The sequence below is a fragment of the Daktulosphaira vitifoliae genome, unplaced genomic scaffold (genome assembly GCF_025091365.1).
Source record: "Daktulosphaira vitifoliae isolate Bord-2020 unplaced genomic scaffold, ASM2509136v1 Scaffold_1, whole genome shotgun sequence".
In the NCBI taxonomy this organism is placed as follows: Eukaryota; Metazoa; Arthropoda; class Insecta; order Hemiptera; family Phylloxeridae; genus Daktulosphaira; species Daktulosphaira vitifoliae.
The window spans coordinates 86,728,871-86,754,435 of NW_026099572.1; the positions used below are offsets into that span (position 1 = coordinate 86,728,871).

The 25,565-nt window shown below is 28.2% G+C and overlaps 1 protein-coding gene across 1 annotated transcript; it reads left to right on the top strand.

Annotated features, from left to right (window-relative positions):
• Window positions 1-4,823: 4,823 nt before the first annotated feature.
• On the top strand, window positions 4,824-8,229 carry LOC126896497 (uncharacterized). Its single transcript, XM_050669333.1, has 3 exons — window positions 4,824-4,880; window positions 4,950-5,095; window positions 7,881-8,229. The coding sequence occupies exons 1-3, from the start codon at window positions 4,824-4,826 to the stop codon at window positions 8,227-8,229; spliced, it is 552 nt and encodes a 183-aa protein (XP_050525290.1).
• The last annotated feature ends 17,336 nt before the right edge of the window (window positions 8,230-25,565 follow it).

Sequence of the window (25,565 nt, forward strand, 5' to 3'; positions counted from 1 at the left end):
AATAGCCCACAAAAACACTACATACAGTAAAAAACATGTAAAAGTCTTAAAATACGTTATAACTGATTTTGTTGATTTTTAATTATTTATTTTCATTTTATTTTTTGGAAAACGCATATTCGTTTAAAAAAAGATTCTAGAAGTTTAATTTTTTATGCCAAGTACGATAATTATATTAGATTTATTATTTTATGGACAGTTAATTAATGATTAATTACAAACCTAACAGTTTAATTTAATTGTTATTAACAATTTTTAATTTTTTTTTTTTTAAATAATAATAACTTTAAAAAAAATATTTTAACAATAATTAAATTATATTATTATAATATATTTTTTGATAATGTACTTTTTTTACAATTAGGAAATTTTTTCCGATAATTACTTACTATTTGTAAAACGTATTGTTTCTGTTCTTCATTTGTAGTTAATATATTAATGTAGTCTTAGATTAATTTAATGCCACGCTAGGCTGTATCATTAATGACTCGTAATTTACTTATAGTATTTAAAGCATTTATGTAACTGTTGTTCGCACTCCAAAATGATGGATCAATTTTCAAAAAATCAGTGTTCAGATTAAATAGTTGTAAATTTGATGGTAACTTACTACCAGTTATTTCGTGGGAATAATTACCAATAAGATAAATATTAGTTCGTAATACTTTAAAAGACGCTAAAAGTATTGTACATTTGTGATTAAAACGTATCATTTAATATATAATAATAAACAGGTAAAATATATTTAACGTGTTCACAAATTGTCTGCTGCATTTATACGACACAAATTATGTCAGTTGTCGAATAATATAATAATATAATTCAAATATACTTATCTTTAATAATAATATAATTGGTACTATCTTAAAGTAATTCAGTAAACCAAAATTGATATATAGATACGACAAAATGTAATAATACAATCAATTTTGTTAAATTTGTAATTAATCATTAATTAACTGTCCATAAAATAATAAATCTAATATAATTATCGTACTTGGCATAAAAAATTAAACTTCTAGAATCTTTTTTTAAACGAATATGCGTTTTCCAAAAAATAAAATGAAAATAAATAATTAAAAATCAACAAAATCAGTTATAACGTATTTTAAGACTTTTACATGTTTTTTACTGTATGTAGTGTTTTTGTGGGCTATTTATTGAGAAAACAACATTGAAGTTATTATTTTTGAATTTCTTGTAAAATTTCCTTTACTTGAGTTTTACTTTTATTATTCTAAGTTAAGAGAAAAAAAAGTTATGANGTAAAATTTCCTTTACTTGAGTTTTACTTTTATTATTCTAAGTTAAGAGCAAAAAAAGTTATGAGACATAGATCAGTTATTTCTATTAAATTTGACTCTATAACTCAACTTAATAGGCCCGGGGGCACGGGTTAACCTTAACGGATTGGTCCCAAATTTTGCACAGCTCATTTTTTTGACCATTAAAAAAAAATTAAGGGGTAGCGTAAAAAAAAAAAAGACATTCGATTTTTGAGGGCCACCCTAATATACATGTATATATCGCTAACAGTGATATCAACTACATGATTCATCTCAACAGAATATTTGACTTTTCAGGATAATCAGAGATAAGTGAAAATATTTATATACAATCTATAATAATATCTTCACCGAAGGATTTTTAGTAATAAACAATTAAAGTGTGGTAGGTTGTTGAAATCAAATTAACTAAAATATTTTTATAAAGAAATACGATATATGTGACTCGCCAGAAATTAGTGTATATATTAGAAAGGTTACAAATATTATAAAAAAAAAAATTAAATGAAATGGCCACAGCGGATAAAATTTGTAATTTTCATGGCGCATTGAAAAATACACAATGAGAGTCGCCAACCCACTGGACGAGACAATGTACTGTTAGACTACAGTAGGATTTTACAAAAAAAATTAAACTGTACTTTAAAAATGTATTAATAAAAAAAAAATATTTAAAATTTCTTATGTTTATAACAAGAGTATAGAAAATTTGAACGGAAAAACAAAGATTTTTTTGTTATTAAAATGCTCTCAGGATGGTTACAGTTCATAATAGAGTACATAAACTTTACTTACACTACATACAATGGATATAAACTAAAATTCTTTTTTAAAAAAATTTTTTTTTTTTTTACTTATCATAACGAATAAGACGTGAGTATTATGAAAAATATAAATATTATATATTATATGATTTATTTTGAAATCGTCATCAGGTAAACAGTTAATATATAATAATTATACAGTGAAATAATAAAGAACAAAATGAACAAATCATTGGTACAGATGAAAAACAAAAAAACAATAACAAAATATTGGGAAAAATATTTTTTTTCAAAAAATTTAATAAATATTTACATTTCCTTCAAAATACTAATAGTAAAAATGTTTTTTTGGGAATTAAAAATTATTGATCTTTATTTATTTTATAATTGTTGAAATAGTATTGGATCATTTTTAATAAAATAATGAAATGATAACTTATATAATAAAATTAAGAGATAATATAAAAATTATAATAACATTAAAATAACCCACCACAAGGGGGTCGGGGCACAATGGTGACGTAGCATAGTTGGATCAAGTATAATGATATCTGACAGTGATTAAAATCACTATAAAAAAAAAAAACAGCGTAGCTGAACATCAGGCGACAACGGTATGATCCACACACTACACTACGCCCCATGTAGTTACTCGTATATTAAGTGAAATATGATAAATAAATAAAAGAAACAATGGCGCTTTAATCAAAAATGTTATAATTTTTCAAAATAACACTTATACGTTTCTTAAGAGTGCGATCGCCACACAAGTGCAAACTCTAACAATTTATTATGCTTTCAACAACACCAACTCTAAATATGGTCCGTCATGTGGCCATACCTAATATGAATAATAATATTTATAATAGTTTTGGCTGTATAAAAATTACAACATATACATTTTTTATAATTAAACACAGCTGTCTCAGATATAATGAACACCGCTTATAACTATAAAAATAAGCATTATTCATTAATCTAACTAGAATAATTTTGATTAAAAATGTCAGCGTTTTGTAATATGTAGAGTCTAAATATATATTTTTTATTTGAATATTTCATATATTATTGCACTTTTAGTAGTACTAATATTTTGCATTGCTTAGAATTTTTTTAGAAAATTTTTTCTTCAGTAGTTTTATTTTTAAAAACTCTTTTCGGTAGCATCATAATTCATTGAACTTGGGTTTTGTTAATTTATAATACAACAGTTTATAATACAGATGAACTTTTATTTAACCATTTTATTTTTGCGTTATACAATTGTTTCAAGATGAATAATTTATTTTTTAGAACACAATACATTTTTCTGTATTTTTTACAATATTAATTGCAAAAATCGTTGCTAAATAATAACTTTTGATACAATTATCATTTATTGAAATTTTCTTCCTAGTCTACGTTTAAAGCATATTTTTGCTATTTATTATTAATAAAAATAAATAATAAAAAACCCAGCAAAGGGGGGTCGCGGCACAGTGGTGACGTAGCATAGTTGGATCAAGTATAATGATGGTATTTCTGTTAATCTACTGTATCACTGCCGTGCCTCTCTCAGTTTACCGGTCACTTTAATTTTTAATCAATCACNTAAAAAACCCAGCACAGGGGAGTCGCGGCACAGTGGTGACGTAGCATAGTTGGATCAAGTGTAATGATGGTATTTCTGTTAATCTACTGTATCACTGCCGTGCCTCTCTCAGTTTACCGGTCACTTTAATTTTTAATCAATCACTTGCAGAAGGGGTTTTCCCTTCCGTGTGGAAAATAAGTCGAGTTACGCCAATTCTCAAGTCNTTCGAGTTACGCCAATTCTAAAGTCTGGGGATCCAGCTGATGTTGCTAATTATAGACCCATCTCCGGCCTTCCTATCCTAGGTAAACTGTTTGAGTATATAGTACTAAAAAGAATTGAACATTCTTTCTTAACCACCTTATCAATTGATCAACATGGTTTCTTTCCAGGTTGCTCGACTGCGACTAGTCATGTTGTTTTTGTATCTTACCTTCACTTGGCGTTCGAATTGGGTAATCAAGTTGATGTGATATATACGAACTTTTCTAAAGCGTTCGACTCTTTAGACCACAATGCACTTCTATATATCCTAGATAGACTTGGTGTTGGCGAGCCACTTTTATCATGGTTTACTTCTTACCTTAGTGGGCGACAACAATTTGTCAGCCTCTTCGGTAAGTCTTCTGATCTCTTCCGGGCATCGTCTGGTGTTCCACAAGGCAGCCATTTAGGTCCCTTATTGTTTAATATTTTTATTAACACTATGTGCTCAGTTGTTTCCCCTTGTCGTCTTCTACTTTTTGCCGATGATTCTAAAATTTTTCACATGATTACCTCAAACAATGACTGCCTCACTCTCCAAAATACCCTTGATAAATTCACCAGTTGGTGTAGTACATTTAATTTATCTCTTAACATTTCTAAATGTAAAGTAATGACTTTCTTTCGTTCCAAGTCAGTGATATCTTTTGACTATAATCTTGATGGTATATATATTCAGCGCGTTAATCAGGTCCATGATTTAGGCATATTATTTGTACCTTCCCTTAATTTCAGCCCTCATATTGATTATGCAACCAGCAAAGATTTTCGTTTTTGGGATTTATAAGACGTCACTCAACCAATTTCAGCTCTCCCAAGTGCCTTTTAACTCTCTATAGTGCACTAGTCCGGTCGGTTATTGAATATGGGTCTATTGTTTGGTCACCATATACCGCAGTTGACATCTGTCAGATCGAACGTGTAAAAAGTAGTTTTATGCGTTTCGCCGGTTATTGCCTCAACATTCCTCATCCTCCACATGAATACGAGCCAGTAAGTCAAGCTCTGAGACTTGTACCTCTTTCTATTAGGCGTGATAATTTTGGTATCACTTTTATTCAGGGTCTGATCGAAGGTCAAGTTGATGCTCCCAGGCTTCTTGGAGAACTATGTTTTCGGATTCCTAGTAATACTAGGCTTCAGTGTAATTTTTATATCCCCACCAATAAAACTAACTTCTCCAGGAATGCTCCACTTATAAGAATGATGTATAATGCAAATAATAAAATATGTTATTAAACCATTTATAGTACGCAGTGCTCACATCCTGTTTTATACAATTTACACCATTTATATTTTATTTATTATTTACCATGTCTTCTTTTCTCTCTAATATTAAGTTAGTATAAGTTATGTGTCTATTAAGTTGTTATCTGTTGTCCAATTTTTTATTGTCTGTTAATTTTGTAAAAACCGCTTGTCGTTGATTATAATATAATAATAATAATAGTATCTGACAGTGATTAAAATTAATATAAAAAAAAAACGCTTCGATGCAAATCTTTAGATGGTCTTTAATTTTAAAAAATTGGTGGATTATTCCAAAAGCTACATGATCTGCTAGTTCTTTATTAATACCCTGATTAAGATAAAATATATCGAATGAAAAAGAGATTATTAAAAAATATTATTTCTCATAAAAAAATTGTGTTGATCCATACACTTTTCAATAAGTTATAGCATTATAAAGTTAAAAATGTAAAATATAAAATCGAGAATTTTCACACAAAAATAGCATTCGGTAGCCATTTTCACAATGAAGACAAAATAAAGTCCGACATTTTTTTTTGCATAATAAAGTACATTACATTAGCTTTAATTTAAGATATATATAAAAGTGTCAGACTTTCCGGAACACTTTAAAAATGTAAGTTGAAAAAGTTCTACTTTTCTATGCATTTTTATGTTTTGACCCCCCCTGTATTAAGAAAAATGGTCCGATTTAAAAAACAAATAAGTCGAATTAAAGTATATAAATATTATTTCTCATAAATAAATTGTATTGATCCATTCATTTTTCAAAGATTTATAGCGTTATAAAGTTAACAATATGAAAAAGAATTTTTTTACAAAAATCGTATTTTTTTTTATTAACTTTGATGACTTTGTTTTCATCACGAAAAAAAAATTAAGTCCAAAATTTTTTTTTTTTATATTTAAGTATATTACATAAGCCTTAATTTAAGATATAAATAAAAGTGTCAGACCTTCCGAAACATTTTAAAAAGTTAATTTTTTGTGAAAAAGTTGTCATTTTAAATTCCCCTCTGTGGACAGGTAAAGAGTTAAATTTATGAAAAAAAATACCAAATGATAGGTAAAGGTATCAATCATCTATAAAAAAAAATTATATTGATATGTTCATTTTTGAAAAAGTTATGGCAGTTTTTAGTAAAAAAAAATTTAGAAAACTAGCGATTCTTAAATTTGTATTTTTATTGAGGATTTTCTCCATTGACATGGAACGAAGGAATTGTTTTCAATTTTTAAGGGTAAGATCTTCGATAGATACGATTTGTGATCTTTTGACGTATCGTTGAAAGAAATCCGTTCGGTGAGAGCTGAAAAAAGTAGTAACAGATACAAAAAAAAAAAATAAAAAAAATAACATATCACAGCAAAATCAATACCTTATCAGCTTCGCGTCGAAGCTAAAAAACATCATAGTAAAAATAATAACTTCTCAGCTTCGCATCGATGTTAAAATAGTTTAAAATATTTTTTTCAAAAAATGTCTGTTTTCACTGTAAAGAGAAAAAATACGAAAATTATTTTTTCCATATTTAAATATATTACATTAGCTTTAATTTAAGATATATATAAATTTGTTACACTTTACCAAATGAAAGGTAAAGATATGATGCATCTATAAAAAAAAATTATATTGATTTGGTTATTTTTAAAAAAGTTATGGCAGTTGTAAGGAAAAAAACCCAGCACAGGGGGGTCGCAGCACAGTGGTGACGTGGCATAGATGGATCAAGTATAATGATATCTGACAGTGATTTAAATCATTATCAAAAAAAAAACGCTTCGATGCAAATCTTTAAATAGTGTTTAATTTTAAAAAATTGGTGTATTATTCCAAAAGCTACATGATCAGCTAGTTCCTTATTAATATCTTGATTAAGATAAAGTATGTCGAATGAAAAAGGGATAATTAAAAAATATTATTTCTCATAAAAAAATTGTGTCGATCCATACACTTTTCAATAAGTTATAGAATTATAATGTTAAAAATGTAAAAAATAACATTGAGAATTTTTACACAATAATAGCATTCGGTAGCCATTTTCACAGTGAAGACAAAATAAAGTTCGAAATTTTTTTTTTGCATAATAAAGTACATTACATTAACTTTAATTTAAGATATATATAAAAGTTTCAGACTTTCCGGAACATTTTCAAAAGTCAAGTTGAAAAAATAAATTTTTTGTGAAAAAGTTGTCATTTTGAATCCCCCCCGTTATGCAGGTAAAAAGTCAGATTTATAAAAAAAATATACCAAATGATAGGTAATGACATCATGCATCTATAAAAATTTATTTTTAAAAAAGTTACGGCAGTTTTTAGTAAAAAAAATTGAAAAAATTTCGAAAATTAGCCATTTTTAAATTTGTAATTTTTTTGGAGGTTTCCCCCATTTACGGGGAACGAGGGAATTTTTTTCAATTTTTGAGGGTAATGTCTTCGACTAGATACGATTTGTGATCTTTTGACGTATCATTTTCACGTTCTCACTTACCTTCGACATGGGGGAAACGAGCATTAATCTTCCGCAGCGCAGAGGACAATTAAAAACGTCTTTAATAAAATTCGAAAAATATTTAAGTAGTGGAAAAGTCTCAATAGAGCAAATATTATTTCAGATAAAAAAAATAGAGGCTGTTTGGTCAGAGTTCGAAGTTATTCAAGGAGCTATAGAGCTCGAAGAAGAGGTAAACGTGGAGGAACAAGAGATATATAAGAGGAATGTGAAGAATTATTTTTTAGAACATTAGTCAAAGCAAATAAATTAATTGGTAGAGTAAGTTCGTCAAAAGTCGAAAATAGAGAAATCAAAGAAAATCAATATAGTTGTCAACAAAGTTCTTGTGGTCAAACAAATAAATTTATTTCTCACGTTAAGTTAGCTCCTATAAGTATTCCAGTATTTACTGGCGAATACAGTGAATGGAAACTTTTTTATGATTTATTTTCTAAACTTATACATGTTAATGCAAATCTATCGGATATTCAGAAATTTTGCTATTTGCGCTCATCTTTATCAGGAGAGACAGCAAATATTATTAAAAGTTTAGAAACAACAGCGAATAATTATGAAATCGCGTGGATAATGTAAAAAGAGAGATATGACAATAATAAGTTAATAATTCAAACCCACGTGAAAGCTATTTTTGAGCTAGGAATGGTGCATCAAGAGTCTGCTGTTAAAATAAGAGAATTTTTGGATTCTTTAGTCTGTCGTATTAGTGCATTAAAAATGTTAGAAGAAAAACCTGAAGAATGGGGGCCGATGTTAATGCATTTAATTTGTACTAGGCTTGATAGAAATACGCTAAATACATGGGAAGCAGAATCACCCCAAGATAGAATAGCACACGTATCCAAATTTATTGCATTTTTGGAAAATAGAGTAAAAGTATTAGAAGTGGTAGAAGCGTCCAAAAATATTTATTCGCGAGGTAACCAACAACTTGGTAACCAAAATATGTTTATCAAACAAAATAAGTATAGATCAGCTGCGGTAACAATTACGCAAGGATTAAAATGTATATTTGTGATTTGCCACATACAATATAACGTTGTCCACAGTTTTTTCATTATCAATTGCGGATAGAATTAAAAAGGCAGTGGCACTCAAACTATGTAAAATTTGTTTGAGGCGGCATAGTGAAAGATGTACAGCGCGTTATTGTTTAAAGTGTTCAAAACCACACAATGTATTGTTGCATTTAAATACAACTCTAAATCGAGAAATAAAAGTAGATAATAATACTACAAACGACAATTCAGTAGTCTCAGATAACGTATCAACGAGCGCTATTGCAGCTGCTCAATTACACGAACAAGTGTTGTTGTCAACAGTAGAAGCTTATGCAGATAATGTTAAAAGTGGAAAAGAAAAATGTATAATTTTGCTGGATTCTGGTTCACAGTGTAACTTTATAAGTGAATATATGGTACAATTATTAAGGTTGCGTAAATCGCGAGTACACCACAGTGTCATTGGCATAAGAGGTACTAAAAAAAATATTACTTCAGCGGTTACAGTAGTAATTACATCGCGCATTAGTTTATTCAAAATAGAAGTACAATGTTTGGTTGTTCCTAAGATAACAGGATTTATTCCGTCGAATAATATAAAAAGTAAATGTTTTATTCCGGAAGGTATTCAATTAGCGGATCCGTCTTTCACAGTACCGCAAAAAATAGACTTATTACTCGGAGCAGGTCACTTTTTTGATGTTATATGCACGGGTAAAATTAAACCGTCCGAGGACGGACCAATATTTCAACAAACGCAGTTTGGTTGGGTAATTACAGGAGTAGTAAATCTGGGCTATAGTCAAGCGTATCATTCTATTAGTTATTCGGCAGTGATTGATCACGAAAATGAATTAGAAAATATGTTATCTAAATTTTGGTTTTTGGAAGAAGTAGGAACAGCCACGCCACTAACGTTAGAAGATAAAAAGTGTAAAGAGTTTTTCGAAAATACGGTTAAGCGAGACGATGTCGGTAGATTTATGGTTTATTTACCTTTTAAAGAAGGGGAAAATTATAAATTAGGCGAATCATACGAGATAGCAAAAAGAAGATTTTTAAATATGGAAAAAAAGTTGCAAAAAGACGAAAAGTTAAAAGAGGAATATAGTAAATTTATGAAAGAATACGAAATATTGGGTCATATGCAGAAAATTAGTAATAAGAAACCCATAGTTGGGGTACATATATGTTACTTACCGCACCACGCTGTATATAATTATAACAGCACAACAACACGACTTCGTGTTGTATTCGATGCGTTGTGTAAAACGTCATCTGGTAAGTCACTGAATGACGTACTATTAAAAGGTCTTACAAGACAATATGATTTTTATTTTAATACGTTTTAGAAAACATAGAGTTGCTTTAACTGCAGATATAAAAAAAATGTATCAACAAATTAATTTAGCTCCTGAACATTGTGATTACCAAAGAATATTATAGAGAAAAAATCCAATAATGCCCATAGAAATTTATAAATTAACAACAGTCACATATGGTATAAGTCCTTCATCGTTTTTAGCAACTGCTTGTTTACGTACTTTAGCTAGTTAGGTAGAAAATTATTATCTATCAGCTTGTTCTGAAATAAAAAATAATTTTTACATGGACGACTATTTAGGAGGCACAGACACTATCGAATCAGCTGTTCAGTTACGCGACGATCTTATCTGTATATTTCAACGAGCCGGTATGTCGCTGTGTAAGTGGTTATCTAATAAAAACACAGTTGTAGACGACACGGTTGAAAATAAAAATAACGAACATGCATTTGAATCAACGATAACAAAAATAGTTGGTCTAACGTAAGACCCCGCTAATGATATGTTTATATTTAAAATAAATTTAAACATTTACCCGGAAAGTGATTTAACTAAAAGGAAAATATTATCTGAGGTAGCCAGTATTTATGATCCGCTTGGTCTTTTAGGACCTGTAATAATAAGAGCCAAACTCTTCATTCAAAGTTTATGGAACATACAATTAGCAAGGGATGAAGTATTAACTGATAATATAAGTGAAAACTGGTTAAATTATCGCGAGAGCTTGTTAACTTTGAATAATTTAAAAGTGCCGCGAAAAATAACGCGCGAAAAAGATATTTTGTCAATAGAAATACATGGTTTTTTGCACGCATCAGAAAAGGCATATGGTGGATGTATATACTTACGATGGTAAACATAGTTTAAGGCTTATTTGTGGGAAATCAAATGCAGCTCTATTAAAAGTAATTTCTATACCCAGATTAGAACTATGCGCAGCATTATTACTCCCACGGTTATCTTATAATGTTATGGAAAAGTTAAAATTAAATATTATAAAAAAGTACTTTTGGACGGACTCAAATATAGTTTTGGCGTGGATATCTTCTCCGTCCACAAATTGGAAGACATTCGTTGCTCACCGAGTTGGTGAAATTCAGAATTTATCTTGTCCATCAGAATGGGCTCAGGATAATCCAGCCGACTTGCTTTCTAGAGGGTGTAAAGCGAAGTTGATGAATGAGATTCAGTTATGGTGACAAGGACCGTCTTGGTTGAGTAAGGATAAAACGGAATGGCCAAGTCAAAATAATGGAGTATTAGAAATTTCAAGCAATTTGTTGGAAAGAAAAAGTACAACTAAATTTATTGGTAATGTAATAGAAGAAGCTAATTTGTTAGACAAATTTTCATCTTTAAATAAAATTTTACGTATTATGGCTTATTGTTTAAGATTTATAGATATTAAAGTACATAAAAAATTGCTCAAAACAAGTGTTATAAATGCAGATGAATTAAATAGGGCAAATATTAATTTAATACGTATTGTGCAAAATAATTGTTTTGCTAAAGAAATTAGTTGTTTGATAAACGGTAAAGAGGTGTCAAAGAAAAGTAAATTGTTACGATTAAGACTGTTTTTAGACGATAAACATATAATTAGAGTTGGTGGTAGGCTGAAAAATGCATTATATATTGATAAAATGTCAACGTCATCCTATAGTGTTACCTGGTGATAAGTGTAAATACACGCGTTTATTATTTCTACGCGAACATGAACGTTTAATGCACGGCGGCCCGCAGGCAATGTTATCTACTATTAGATTAAATTATTGGCCATTCAACGCACGTAAGACAGCAAAAGGCGTATTGCATCATTGTATTAAATGTTTCCGATATAGACCGGTTGTAATACAACCCATTATGGGCGATCTACCTAGTAATAGTTTTGAGCAGGGAAGAGCTTTTTTAATAAGTGGTTGTGATTTTGCCGGTCCGCTGATGATAAAGGACAGTCTTAGAAAAAGGGCATGTCTATGAAAATGTTACGCTTGTATATTTATTTGTTTTTCAACAAAAGCAGTTCATATTGAATTAGTATCTGACTTAAGCACGAAGTCTTTTTTAAATGCATTAGATAGATTTTTTAATATACGCGGGATTGCAAAAATCTTATACAGCGATAATGCACAAATTTAAATGCTACCAAAATACAAGTACTCATTCCAGAGGTGGTGGTGTTTTGTTATCGGTTAATAATAAGTTTTATAATAATAATTATAATTATAATTATAATTATAATTATAATAAGTATTATCTGTACCGGCTAGTCCAGTCGAACACATATTTGTCATAACTAAAATTAATCTTAATTATATAATTATTGGTAATGTTTATTTTCCTCCTCTATCAGACATTTCAATTTATAATATTCATTTCGATATTATTAATAATTTATTATTGAAGTTTTCATATGTTAAAAACTTAATTATGGTTGGTGATTACAATCTTCCTGATTATATATGGCTTTATACATCCAATGGATTTATTCCTAGTCTAGAAAACTTAAGTAACCATTACTCTGAAATTCTATCTACATTATCTTTTTTAAACCTTTTTTAATTCAACAATATTTATAATAAAACTGGATCAATATTGGATTTAGTTTTTTCTGATTTACATAATGTGTCTGTTAAAAAATCTAATAATCCTCTTGTTCCATGTGATGCTTATCATCCTGGCTTACTCATTTCTTTTCCTATAGTTGTAAATAAACCGATTGATTATAATTTTTGTATTTATAATTTTTTTAATTGTAACTACGCGGAAATAAATTTCACTTTATCATCGATCGACTGGAATAACCTATTTAAAGACGTATGTGTAAATCAAGCTGTCAATTTGTTTTACTCTATTATTTATGAAATTTTTGAGATTTTTGTACCTAAAATCATTAAAAAACATTCTACTCATCCTCCATGGTTTAGTAGAAATTTAAAAGAATTAATTTTTAAGAAAAGTATAGCCTATAAAATTTTGAAGAGTTCGGGTTTGGTGAGTGATTATAATAAATTTTCTAATCTTCGTGCAAAATGTAAATATTTTTCAAAATTTGACTATCAAAATTACTTTAAAAAAATTCAAAATAATTTAAAAACTCATCCTAATCAACTCTGGAAATTTATTAATAACAAACGTAATAATAATTTTCTGCCGAATAGTTTACATTTATTAAATGAAGAATTTATTACTCCTAATAACATTGTTAATGCTTTTGCTAATTATTTCTCCAGTGTTTACGAAGACTACAATAATGTTAATGTAAATTACAATTATAATGTACCGCCTAAAGTTCTTTCTTCTTCTATGCACTCTGTCTCAATTGAATTAATTGATATATTTCAGTCTCTTAGCTCTNCTCCATGGTTTAGTAGAAATTTAAAAGAATTAATTTTTAAGAAAAGTATAGCCTATAAAATTTTGAAGAGTTCGGGTTTGGTGAGTGATTATAATAAATTTTCTAATCTTCGTGCAAAATGTAAATATTTTTCAAAATTTGACTATCAAAATTACTTTAAAAAAATTCAAAATAATTTAAAAACTCATCCTAATCAACTCTGGAAATTTATTAATAACATACGTAATAATAATTTTCTGCCGAATAGTTTACATTTATTAAATGAAGAATTTATTACTCCTAATAACATTGTTAATGCTTTTGCTAATTATTTCTCCAGTGTTTACGAAGACTACAATAATGTTAATGTAAATTACAATTATAATGTACCGCCTAAAGTTCTTTCTTCTTCTATGCACTCTGTCTCAATTGAATTAATTGATATATTTCAGTCTCTTAGCTCTTTAAATTCTAAATGCAGTCCTGGTCCTGATTTAATACCAAATGTATTTTTAAGAAATTGTAAGTATGCTATTTCACTACCTCTATTTCTTATCTTTAATTTATCACTGTCATCTGGTACTTTCCCCGACGCATGGAAAACTAGCCTCATTCGACCTATTCCTAAGACCTCTACTGATATTTTAAATATCTCTAACTATAGACCAATATCTTTACTTTCCCTTATATCAAAAATATTTGAATCTATTATAGCAACTAAAATATTACCCACTATAAATAATATTATTGTTGATGATCAACATGGCTTCACTCGTAACAAGAGTATGATTACTAATCTGCTTAAATTTCATACTTTTGTTTCTGATGCTATGTCAGATAAATCAAATGTAGATGTTGTTTACACAGATTTTGCTAAAGCTTTTGATAAAATTAATCATCAAATTTTATTTTATAAATTAGAGCAAATTGGTATTTGTGGTAACTTTCTATCCTGGCTTATTTCTTTTATCAAAAATCGACATCAAATAGTTGCATATAAAGAATATTGGTCTATACCTATACCTGTTACGTCGGGTGTTCCTCAAGGGTCTCATTTAGCTCCAATTTTATTTTTAATTTTTATTAATGATATTACATTTCAAAATTGTTCTAAATTAATGTTTGTTGATGACATAAAAATTTTCCGTAGAGTTAATTGTCAATCTGATTCTGATTTACTTCAATCAGATCTAAACTCTCTTTATGAATGGTGTATCAATAATAAATTTACCCTTAATATTAATAAATGTAAGATAATGTCATTTTCCAGAGCTAGAATCGTTCCTAAATTCGTCTACCATATAAATGCAGAAATAATATCTCGTAGTATGGGACCGATAAAAGATCTTGGTATTTTGTTTGATTCTAAACTCAAATTTGATAGTCATATTAATAATATTTTTATAAGATCAAACAAAATATTAGGCTTCATTCAACGTAATTGTGGCGACTTTACCGATAAGGATGCCTTTAAATCCATTTACTGCTCATTAGTTCGCTCAATGTGTGAATATGGCTCCATAATTTGGTCTCCTTACCAAACCAGTTATAAATTAAAATTAGAAAAAATTCAACAAAAATTCTTACGCTTTATTTCTTTGAAGTGCTTAATACCAAGAGAACCTCATTCTTCATACACCCCTCTATTAGCAATTATGAATCTTGAGACATTGGAACTACAAAGAATGTGGTTAGATATTTATTTTACCTTTAAAATTTTTGCTGGTCAAATAGATTGTCCGATATTTTTGAATCGATTTTCATTTCATGTACCATCTTGTAGCACCCGTAATATAAAAATATTTCACATTAAAAATGCAACAACTAACTATGATAGTAACTCTCCCATAAACAGAATTATGAAAACAGTTAATAATTTAAAAATTGATTTATTCATCTCACCAAACTTTATAACTTTTTTCCACTCATATAAAACTTATTGCAATTTCATATTTTTTAATTCACACGTTTTTTAGTTTTATTTAAAATTTAATTTTTGATTTTTGTGTTATTTCTTCTTTACGGAATGCTTACATTGTACATCGTCTTACAAACACTAATTGTTGCTATATTTGTAATACATTATTCTTAGTTATAGCTTTTAATTTTTTTTTTTTTTTCATTTACACTGTTTTTCTTTATTAATAATATTGTTACGAATGATGTTACTTTTACTTAAAAATTTTTGTAATTGGGCTTGCCCCGTTTGAAACTTAAATAAATAAATAAATTTCGTAGGAGTTAATAAATATTTAAAAGAAGTTTACGATTTATTTCAATCTAAAGAGCACAAAATTCAGCTGATTAATCATGTTGCGGAAAAAGGCATGGAATGGCGATTTATTCCTGCGCGCTCACCTCATTTTGGGGGTTTGTAGGAGTCCGCTGTGAAGTCAATGAAAACTTTAATTTTTAAGGTGTTAGGGGAGGCATTTTTAACATACGAGGAATTAAATACTATTTTAATAAGGGCAGAAGCTTGCTTAAATTCTCGACCATTGACTAATCTTTCCCCAGATCCATTTGATCCTTTATTCCTTACACCTGCACATTTTAGCTTCGATGCGAAGCTGAGAAGGTATTAATTTTACTATGATGTGTTTTTTATTTTTTATTTTTGTGTCTGTGAACGCTCAATCTCAGCTCTCGCTGGACCGATTTTGATGAACAAATGTCAAAAGATCACAAATCGTATCTAGTCGAAGACATTACCCTCAAAAATTGAAAAAAATTCCCTCTTTCCCCGTAAATGGAGGAAACCTCCAAAAAAATTACAAATTTAAAAATCGCTAATTTTCTAAATTTTTTAAATTTTTTTTTACTTAAAATTGCCATAACTTTTTTTTAAATGATCGAATCAATATAATTTTTTTTTATAGATACCTTAGATATTTACCTATCATTTTATATAATTTTGTAAACATTTGATCCTTTAACAGCCCACAGGAAGGGTTTCAAAATGGTAACTTTTTTACAAAAAGTTAACTTTTGAAAATGTTCCGGAAAGACTGACACTTTTATATATACCTTAAATTAAAGCTAATGTAATATACTTTAATTTGGAAAAAAAAATTTTACCTCTGGACTTGTCTTTGTGGTAAAAACGGACATCAAAGTTAAAGAAGAAAGTACGATTTCCGTGAAAAAACTCTCGATTTTATATGTTATATTATTAAATTTATATTGCTATAACTTTTGGAGAAATATATAGATCAATATTATTATTTTTTTATAAATAATTTTTATATACTACTTTCATCTGACACACTTTTTTTGTAAATCGTATCATACCCTTTTATACAATGGGGGTCAAAACTTTAAACATGCTTATTGAAACTAAGACATTTTCAATTTAATTTTTGAAAGTATTCCGGAAATACTGACACTTTTATATATATCTTAAATTAAAGCTTATATAATATACTTTAATTTAAAAAAAAAAATGTGACCTCTGGATTTGTCTTCACGGTAAAAATGACTACCGTATTCAAAAATTTGCTATTTTTGTGTTAAAATTCTGGGTTTTGTATTTTATTTTATTTTAAAATACCTGACAAGGGGACTACAGATTTTCATAAATATTATATAAATAAAAAATTAATATAGCATAGAAAGTTAAACTTATTTAAATTTGTTTGCTTCTTTTAAGTCGAGAAAAATAACTTTGAAATTTGATTTAGCTTAAATAGCTAATTTTTTCATCCGACGATAACAACATACGGTTGCCGAATTGGTAAAACTCATGCTTTACACGCTTGGGGTACGAGGTTCCAACTCTCGTATGGCAATGATTTTTTTGCATTTTTTCTTAATTCTTTTTAAGTTAGTATAAATTTTTAACTCGTTTGATTTTTATCTCATTTAGATTCAATAACTTGACCTACTTTTTTCAACGATACGTCAAATGACTACAATTCGTATCTATTTGAAGATATTACCCTCAAAAATTGAAAAAAAAATTCTAATTTATCAATTAAACAGTTAGTTATTACATCGTCTCCATAAAGACAATTAAAATCATTAATTTCTAATGTTTTCAAAATATTAATTAACGAATTAAGTTTGATATGATAGGTTTCAACTACAAAATTAAATCATTTTACTTTGTAATTTAATAATTTTTTTACTCTATTTGTGTGTGCTACTACTAGACTATAATATTACAATTTTTTTTTGTAACATGTTGCTATATAAATCATTTCTAAAAAAAATGATTGTTTTTTCTCCTGAATTAACAATTGATTTTTACAAATATAATCAAATTTTATAATACACTCAATTGAGTAAATCTTTTTAACAACTTTGTTTTGATTGGTACATTTAGTTAAAGTAAATCATTAAAATTAATTAAGTTCTCAATATTTCAATTATAGAATCTTTTCAACAAACAACAAAAGTTCCTAGGAAATTATTACTATTACTTCTATTTAAGTTATCTATTACCATAAAAATGCAAAAAAATATTGAGCTTTTCTGATAAATTTACAATAAATAGTAATTATAAAACTTTCTGACTGCATATTGATCTTAACGATACAATTTTTTTAATTGTCATAAAATTTTCTATTTAATGATGTCAATATCAAACTTGTCAGTTGAGCTAAAAGTTATGGTAAAATAAATTCTTTTTTTTTATTATAAACATTTACAACAATCAATATTAAACGATTAAAAAAATAGGTTAAATATGTCATTTTCCTTATTTTTAACATATTAATAATCAAAATCAGTATTAATTTAAAACAATTTTTTTTGTTCTTAATTATTTTTTTTTATATGTAAATACTATTTTTTAATAATATTAAAACTTAAAAGTGGTAGAAATAGTCTAATTGCACATTTAAAAACATCGCGAAATGTTAATTTAGAATATTATATTTTTGTTTCTTATGAAAGTTTCTTGTAGTACAGTGTATAAAACTTATAACTTTGTTAACTGTTAAACTTTATCAATAATGACCAAATCAGTATAATTTTTTTTTTATATAGATGCATGTCATTATCTATCATTTAACTCAACCAGCCCACAAGAGGGATTCACAATAATAACTTTTTTTTTTTAGTTTAAGTAAATCATTAAAATTAATTCAGTTCTGGATATTTCAATTGTAAAATCTTTTTAAATACCAAAAATTACTTAGAAATGATTACTATGATTTCTATTTAAGTGTTCTATTACGATAAAAATGCAAAAAATAATGAGTTTTTCTGATAAATTTACAATAAANATATAAAAATGCAATAAATATAGTTTTTTAGACTATATTTATTGATGAAATACTGGACTTCAAGCAAAAATATACTTTTCTAAATCAAATTTTCGCGTTGTTTTCAAATCTGCAATTAGACTTTATCTATCTGTTCTATTTTTTTATATTATTACTAATTACATATAAAATAATAATTAAAAGAAAAAAAAATTGTTTTCAAAATATTACTGATTTGATTTTTAATATGTTAAAAATAATCAGTCCAAATTTTCATTTTTAACCTATTTTTTTGGTTCTTTAAAGTTGATGAAAAATTTTTGATAAAGATTTATGAAAGTTTATAGTAAAAAAAATTGAATATGTTACCATAACTTTTAGCTCAATTACAAGTTTAAAATTGACATCTAGGCCAGTCAACAAAGGAAAAATTTCTTAAAAAATTCCCAACTTAATTTTGTTGTATTAAAAGTTGAATTAAAATGTGTATAATGACATACTAATAGTTCTCATTGATTGAAATTGAGCTTTTTTTTACTGCCTCGCAAAAGTTCAAAAATATGAGCTTTTTTAATTTTCTCAAAAAATATTTAACTTACAAAAAAAAGTTTCGTACAAAAGTTGTTTAAAAGACAATTATAAACAAAAAAATTATCTTATATTTTTTCATTTAAACAAATATTTTTCGAGTTACATTACATTTAATATGAGTACTANCATATTTATTCATTTAAACAAATATTTTTCGAGTTACATTACATTTAATATGAGTACTAAAATTTATACTCCATTTTTTTCATTTTACGGTTACTTTTTATCGTGATATACATTAGACACAATGTTATAAATGCATATGTGTGTATGTGTGAGTTTATTTATTTATAGTATCATTTAAGTGTAGTGCATATTAAGATACAACCGATAGAGTAGGTAATTGATTTGACACTATATTGTTTATACCCAACTAAACGCTAAATTGTACATTCCCAAATAACAATCATATTATGTCAATTGCCACCGGAATATCTGGNTAACAATCCTATTATGTCAATTGCCACCGGAATTTCTGGTAAACTTTTTCTTTTTCTTTGCCTTAATCCCAACTACTTGGGGTCGGCCACCCTTATCCTAAGCTTCCACTTGACACGATCTCCCACATCTTCTACGCTCACATCAGCTGTCCTCAAATCGCATTCAATAGCATCCTTCAATCTCTTTTTTGGTCTTCCTCTAGCTCTTCTTCCTTTAACATTCATTTCTATAACTGTTCTTACAGCTTCCTATTCTTCTCTCCTCATAACATGACTAAACAATCTAAGTCTATTTTCTGTCATCTTATCCACGATTGACGCAACAACTATACTTCTTCTTATTTGCTCATTCCTTATCCTATCTTCTCTAGTCACTCCACTCATCCAACTGAGCATTCTCATCTCTGCTACACTTATTCTCTGTTCTACTTTCTTATCAACCGCCCAACACTATTAACCATACATCATAGCTGGCCTCACAATTTCATACTAAATTTAAAAACTATAATTAGTATTTATTCATATATTATATTTTAAAATCAAATGAAATACTAATCAGGATATAATTAAAGAAATAAGAGTTGATGTTGCTTTTGGAATAATCCACCAATTTCTCTAAATGAAACACTATCTACAGATTTGCATCGAAGCGTTTCTTATGATAGTGATTTTAATCACTGTCAGATATCATCTATACTTGTCCGATCTATGCCTCGTCCACACTGTGCCTCGACCCCACTGTGCTACCGTTTTTTTTAATTGGAGAGTCGCTTATGTCTGTGCCAGAAGTTAACGAAACCAGTGTTCAAACCAATCGGTTAGATAAACATTATGGTTTACGGGGAGCAGCTGGTTCTTAACCGCGATGCCGGATTGCCCATTGACAGCTTTGACTGCCATTAGTGTACTTGCCGAGTTGACTGACACCCTCTCCTCAATAGTGTTCGAAATAATTTTGAACAACTGACCGCGCTATTGTCGATCGTGTCGGCAGCATGCTCGATTTCTTGATTACATCCGAACTTACCACGGCGTACCCTCCATTCCGATAAGAGGGGTGCAGTGCTAAAAGAGTGTAAAGATCGTTGACGGTATGTAAATAGTAAGGCTCGTTAGATTCAGTGTTGTGCGTGACGGTCGAGATATCGTCCAGTCGTCATATCCCATGTTGAGCTAGAACTTGGATGAATCATTATTTTTATTCTGATGAAGACCAAACGTAGCAAAGTGATCTCGAATCGTTTGATTAAAAATCAAAAATGCAGGATCATTGTTAAAAACAATTTTTTATCAATATAACAATTATTATTTGATTCAAAACTATTAATATGCACAGAATTAACTTTATTAGAATTATTCATATAGTTTATTAAAATGTTCGAATTTTCAAACGAATTTCTGGTGTCTTCATTATCAAACATATTGTTCACATTATTATCAATTATCTGTTCTGAAATTTTTGACAAACTCAAGTTATTTTTAGCAGTCACTTTTTAAATTGCAAGTTTATCCAGAATTTTTCAAGTTTTCAGAAGAAATTTTGTGGGGGTTATTAGTACAACTATTAGATTTTTTGGATATTATTAAATTATTATTGTTGCTAAATCTAAAAACTAATCAAATTTTATGTTTTACTTATTAATTTTTTTTTGTTTTTCATTTTTTTCTTTAGTTAATTGTCTATACTGCGCAATACTTAACTTTATTTTTTTCATTTTTAAAATTAAATTATTATATTGAAGAAATAAATTAGAATTATCATTAATTTACAATTACTGTTGGGAAAACACGTGATATATTGGCAAACTTATCGATTACTTTATTGTTTAACATTTTAATATTCATAATTTTTTTTATACAGAGTGGAACAAATCTAACTGATAACTCATATAACATATGATCTACATTACATTTTATTCATTTTTTTTTTAAATCAATTTTTACAATATAGGACTATATTTAAAATAAAATTTAAAGTTATTTTTCGCAATTACAAAAAATATTTTTAAATTAATTTTGTTTGAAATAAATTTTTTTAAGATTTGAAGATGGCCATTTTATAGATAAGTTTTAAAGAAAAAGACCATAAGCATACGATCTGTCGAGACTAGTCATGGCAAAGACTATACCAAACTCGGACACATCTCGCCACCGAAAAATTAAGAATCAGCCCAGGTCACTACGCTATCATCTGGCATCAAGAAAACGCACCATACTCATTGTCATACCGCATATATAATATTATGTAAATCATTTTTTCTTATATATTTATGTTGTTATATTTAATTTAAAATTATGTTTGTGTAATTATAATGTTCAATTTAAATAAAGTTAACCGCATCAGTTTATACATTACAAAATTTAACATTTTTAATCCAAATTCTTTTAACTATGTTATTGAAATAATGGCGTATTTAGGGATAGACCAAGAAAGCCGTGGTTTAGAGCCAAATTTTTGGGGGTATTATTGAGAATTGGTATTTTTGAAATTGGGACCCGTGCTCTTTTGGGCCCCCCAAAATGTATTTATAGTAAAAACTTCAAGTATCAATATATTATTAGATGAACATTTTACCTTGCTCTGTTGATTTATAGATTAATTGTGACACGGCCCGTAATAGCATATTATTCATTTACTTTGAATTAGCACGCTATCCAGTCGTGATTATCAGCTGTCCACCGTCGCACTCGTTAGTGTTGACGATAACACGAGTTTGTCTTGTCCGGCAGTCGGTACATAGGACAGGTCAGGGGGGGGGGTTACAGCACCGCGAGACACGTCGTTGACTATGTAAACCAATTCATCTGTGACTTATATCTGCCGCACGCGTCGTCGAAATATAGAGATATCGGGCTTTAATATTATCATTATTTNCTGTGACTTATATCTGCCGCACGCGTCGTCGAAATATAGAGATATCGGGCTTTAATATTATCATTATTTACTTAATATACTTTAAATTATTTTAATTTTAGGGTTATAGTTAAAGGTCTAATAAATTGAATCCACAATTACTTTAATCATAACGTCGTTACAATTTATTTTATTAAAACACCTTTATAACGAAATAATTAGTGAAAAATAATGATATTAAGCTTAAAAGTAAAAAATACGCCCATAATATAGTAATACCATTTATGAAGCTATTGGAAGTGAAATTCTGATGATCTTTTTTAATTTATAGTAATTATGTTGAACTTGGGAGAAAGTAATAAAAGACATACAATTTTCTGGTTTGCATTAATTATTTAACTAGAAAGAGCTTATATTTAAATGAAGATCAAATTACTTGAAAACATGGTGTATAAATTATAACAAACTTATTATAAATTATTATATTATAAAAAAATAACAATATTGGCATTTTATTAAAAAAAACGATCAGACGTGTAGTTTAATGCATGCTGATAGGGGCTGTTTTATTTGCATGAACATAATTTATAATACAAATACAAATTATAATTAATACATACGAAAAAAAAAACCATATTACGATATTTAAACTAGTTATTATTATTACTATTATTTTTTATCAAATTTATAAGTATTCTTACATAAATTACCAAGCATACATATTTAAACATTTTTACTTATTTAAACTTTCTGTACAATTTTCCTCGAAAGGTAATGGATACAATTGACGATCAGTATGTTTATATACATTGGTTGCTGTACGAATAGTAGCGACTCGTACGACACCGTCAGAACCACTATGAACTTCTATTACTCTTCCATTTGACCATTTTAAAGGGGCCAAGTTTTCATCAAGAATAACCATTTGATTGTGGCCATTTTTTTCCTGTAACTGTCTGAGATATTTGTTCCTCCATCGAATCCATATTTTTTGTGTAATTTGAACAAGANTCGAATCCATATTTTTTGTGTAATTTGAACAAGACGTCTACAGCGAGTTAGTCTGTTCTCCATAACATTTGTTACGTCCCGTTCGGAAATTCAGATAGCGAGTTACCTATCAAAAAATTACCAGGTGTTAAAACCGATAAGTCACTTGAAATCGTGGATAAAGGTGTTAACAGTCGAGAATTTTATATGACTTCTACTCGAACAAGTATTGTATATAATTCTTCATAATTAAACAGAGAACAGATTTAATAGACGTTTTCCACAATCCGCCAAAGTAAGGACTTCGGCCGGAATGATATTACTAAAGACTTAAATTACTTTATTACTTAATTCTTTTTTTACTTCTGGTTTAGCTAAAAGTTTATGTACTTTTCGAAGTTATAGATTAACCGCAACAAAGTTTTTACCGTTTTCTGAATACATGTCCGTTCATAAACTATGTCTATCAGAGAATCTTAGTAAAGCATTAAAGAATGACTCCGCTGTCAAGAACGCCTACTAATTCTATATGAATAGCCTTAGTAGGAAGGCAAACTAAGATACTGATGTATGCTTTAGTCTTAGGCGAATTTCTTAGTAAACCAGNGATGTATGCTTTAGTCTTAGGCAAATTTCTTAGTAAACCAGACCGTACGGAACACTGGACAAGCAAAATCTACGCCATATTTTTTAAAGGTTCGCACGGTTTGGACTCGGTCCTTAGGTAAGTCATCCATGATGGGTTCAAAAACACATTTTCGAAATACATTTCTTGTATTTCACATACTCTGATTCCCACAAATATTTTGAACGAGACGATGGAGAAAATATCTAAATTAATACCAATATCGAATCTATCCAATAATAATATTCATTTATAGACAACTGTAATTTTGGTGCATATTCTGACATAAAGCAAGCGGCCAAAAGCGCAACTAACAGTTAAAGCCGAGGTATATGTGATAAAAGTGACATTTATCAATTTTAACATAAACTTAAAATGATGTTCATAATAATAACAAAAATTTTATTGTCGTTTATAAATAAGAAACCCTATTAAAAGTATAACTATACAAAACTAAAGTTATGTTTATTCTATAATACGCGAAATCGCACATATTTTATTATTTTTCCGAGAATGAGTTCAATTAACAAAAAAATATTAAGAGACCATTTTTTTAAAACATGTTTTGTACTACATTTATTGTTCTATATATTTTTTTGTAAAATGAAAATTGTAACGACTATATGTCAAAACAACGGATTTTACGAATTTACACAAAACTATAAGCTCAAATCGGCATCGTTAACATCGTTGTGCCGCCGACTAGATACAGTGATACACATATTACTACGTGTGTCATCCCCTATATAAGTATGTATTCTCAAAAATTAGAAACTTTGAAGTTTTATATCTAATAAACAAATAAAATAAGGTTAAAAAACCCAGAACACGGGGTCGCGGCACAGTGGTGCCGTGGTATAGTTGGATCAAGTATAATGATATCTGACAGTGATTAAAATCACTATCAAAAATAAACGCTTCGATGCAAATCTTTAGATAGTGTTTAATTTTAAAAAAATTGGTGTTTTATTCCAAAAGCTACTTGATCTGCTGGTTCCTTATTAATTATAGCATTATAAAGTTAAATATAATATAAAAAATAAAATCGAGAATTTTCACACGAAAATAGCAATTTTTTTTTTTTAATTAAAGCATATTACATTAGCTTTAATTTAAGATATATATAAAAGTGTCAGACCTTCCGGAACATTTTCAAAAGTTAAGTTGAAAAAATTAAATTTTTGTAAAAAAGTTGTCATTTTAAATCCTCCCCTGTGGGCAGATAAAGGGTCAAATTTACAAAAAAAATATACCAAATGATAGGTAATGACATCAAGCATCTATAAAAAAAAATTATATTGATATGTTCATTTTTGAAAAAGTTACGGCACATTTTAGTAAAAAAAATTGAAAAAATTTCGAAAATTAACGATTTTTTAATTTGTAATCTTTTTGGAGGTTTCCCCCATTTACGGGGTACGGGGGAATTTTTATCAATTTTTAAGGGTAATGTCTTCGACTAGATACGATTTGTGATCTTTTGACGTATCGTTGAAATAAATCCGTTCGGTAAGAGCTGAGAAAAAGTGGTAACAGACAAAA